The sequence below is a fragment of the Asparagus officinalis genome, chromosome 2 (assembly GCF_001876935.1).
Source record: "Asparagus officinalis chromosome 2, Aspof.V1, whole genome shotgun sequence".
In the NCBI taxonomy this organism is placed as follows: Eukaryota; Viridiplantae; Streptophyta; class Magnoliopsida; order Asparagales; family Asparagaceae; genus Asparagus; species Asparagus officinalis.
This window is the reverse complement of record NC_033795.1, coordinates 83,509,799-83,511,767: the sequence shown is the minus strand read 5'-3', so window position 1 is coordinate 83,511,767 and position 1,969 is coordinate 83,509,799. Positions and strand designations below refer to the sequence as shown.

At 36.5% G+C, this 1,969-nt stretch overlaps 1 protein-coding gene across 1 annotated transcript in view; it reads right to left on the bottom strand.

The window, feature by feature from the left end:
- LOC109831455 (gibberellin 2-beta-dioxygenase 2-like) overlaps positions 1–610 on the bottom strand; it is a 3,498-nt gene extending 2,888 nt beyond the window's left edge. The window contains exon 1 of the mRNA XM_020398774.1: positions 228–610. Coding sequence (XP_020254363.1) covers positions 228–610 — 383 coding nt within the window. The remainder of the gene's footprint in view (positions 1–227) is intronic.

The following is a 1,969-nucleotide window of genomic DNA, read 5'->3' as shown; positions in this document are numbered from 1 at the left end:
TGTTTAGTGATATAAAATAGCATGCATCGATGAGGAACATTTAAAATTCATCTCCACTTTTGCAAAGAAGTGGGAAGTCTAGAAAACTACATTGATATTCCTTTCACCTAACATTTGTTAGAAATGAGCCATTATGATGAACATATATCACCCTAATGAATTATTTTAGAAAAGCAAGCACTATGAGATCAGAGAATAGAAAGAGTAGTATAATGACAAGTTGATACCTAAACTTAGAGGGGTCTTTCTTGCAAATGCTTCTAGCTCTTTGGGAGATGGAATTAGGATTTGTGTGAAGGAGAAGATACTCAAGCTCTCCTGTATCTCCATTACGACCGATATTTCTAATCCCATATCCTAAAGGATTTGGTGGTCCTGCCTTCTTCTTTTCGTCGATTGGCAAAGAGAAGAACTCCTTGCCCTCATTCTCCATATTTGCAATTATACCCTTTGGAACTCCATGGTTGATCAATTTAAAGAAGCCAAACTCTTCACAAGCCCTCACCATGAGATTTAACACTAAGTCTCTCCTCCATGACATATCGATAACAGGAATTGATGGATGAAGGATCTTATCATTACTGACGGGATTCAATGAAGAAACCACCATTTTGTTAAGGGAAGGAAGTAGCTTGAGCTCAAATGGAAGAAATAGCTTGAGGGTGTTTGACATTATATAGCAAGAGAGAGGGAGTGGGGATTCAAAGTGATTAATTTAAGTGTACATTGGAAAATTAAATTACAACTGGAGAGATTCCTATTCAAGTGTTGACCATGTAGCTTTCTTTGACTTGTTGTGGCTCTCTTGGATCACTCAGGTTTCTAATATGTCTCTATTTTATCCATTTGTGTTTGTTTCATGGTATTTCTTGTTCTTTTGAGGTACATTCTATCTACACTATTATTGGTTGTTTTGCGTGTCAGCCGACTAAAGTCGCCGTTTGCAAATGTTATAACTTTTATGTAAAGTCTTAACTAACACTTGATAGAATTTGGTGTACCTTGTAGTTTTCTCAGCAAAAAGGGAACCAAAGCTGAAAGCACACATATTTTTGTTTCTCAAGTCAAATTAATCTCTGTAAGAAAAGTCTTGCTGAAGCCAACCAATCCTGATTTTGTTGTATGATGACTTCCGGAATAGTGAATACTAGTTATGAGGATGACCAACCTGGCCTTAAAAATTACAATTGCTTAACAGGTCTTTTTCTCTATCCTATTATGTTTCATGCATTTGCTACAGTAATAAAACGATCAAAGAACTTTCCACTTGTTGTGGAACACAACAAAAAAATCTTTATAAATCGGGAGTGTCTACTAGATGTCACAACCTTGACACATTTATGATTGAACATCTCCGATGCTTCTAATGCTAACGTGGCACATTGGTCAATAGGTTTCAGTTAATTTTGCTTCGTATCCTTGTGCATGGTTTTTTCTACACTGATAAGGGTAGTATCATGTATTTACCTTCTTGAAACAAATTACAAATTGTCCATAAATCTTAAAACTGATCTTATAATAGAAGAGCACTGATAAAAATAGTATCATTTGAAGGGGTGATATAGAAAATTAGAGATCAATTCTGTTTAATATGTAAGAAGGCTTAATGAAGGCTTGTGAGAGTTCAGGGGGATGGGTCAAGGATAGGAGGCCATAGCTTGAGGATTCTTCTGTTGTTATTTTCAATGCTTTGATTGATATCTCATGGCTCTGGATGTTGGAGCAAAAGACTGGCAACTTCTGATCCTTTTTGTCTAAACCATTTGGTTTCTTGCTGGACTTAGTCAGGGGGTGGTACAAACAAAGCCATTAGGTTCACCCAAAAGATCTTGATCTATTAGTTCTTTACTAATACTGAATTATAAGAAAGACATTGGTGGATAAGTGTTGAAGCTTTCAACTTCATGCATGGGTTTTATCAATGTGCATGTCATCGACATGCACACGGTGTGTGTGTGCGTGCGCACGT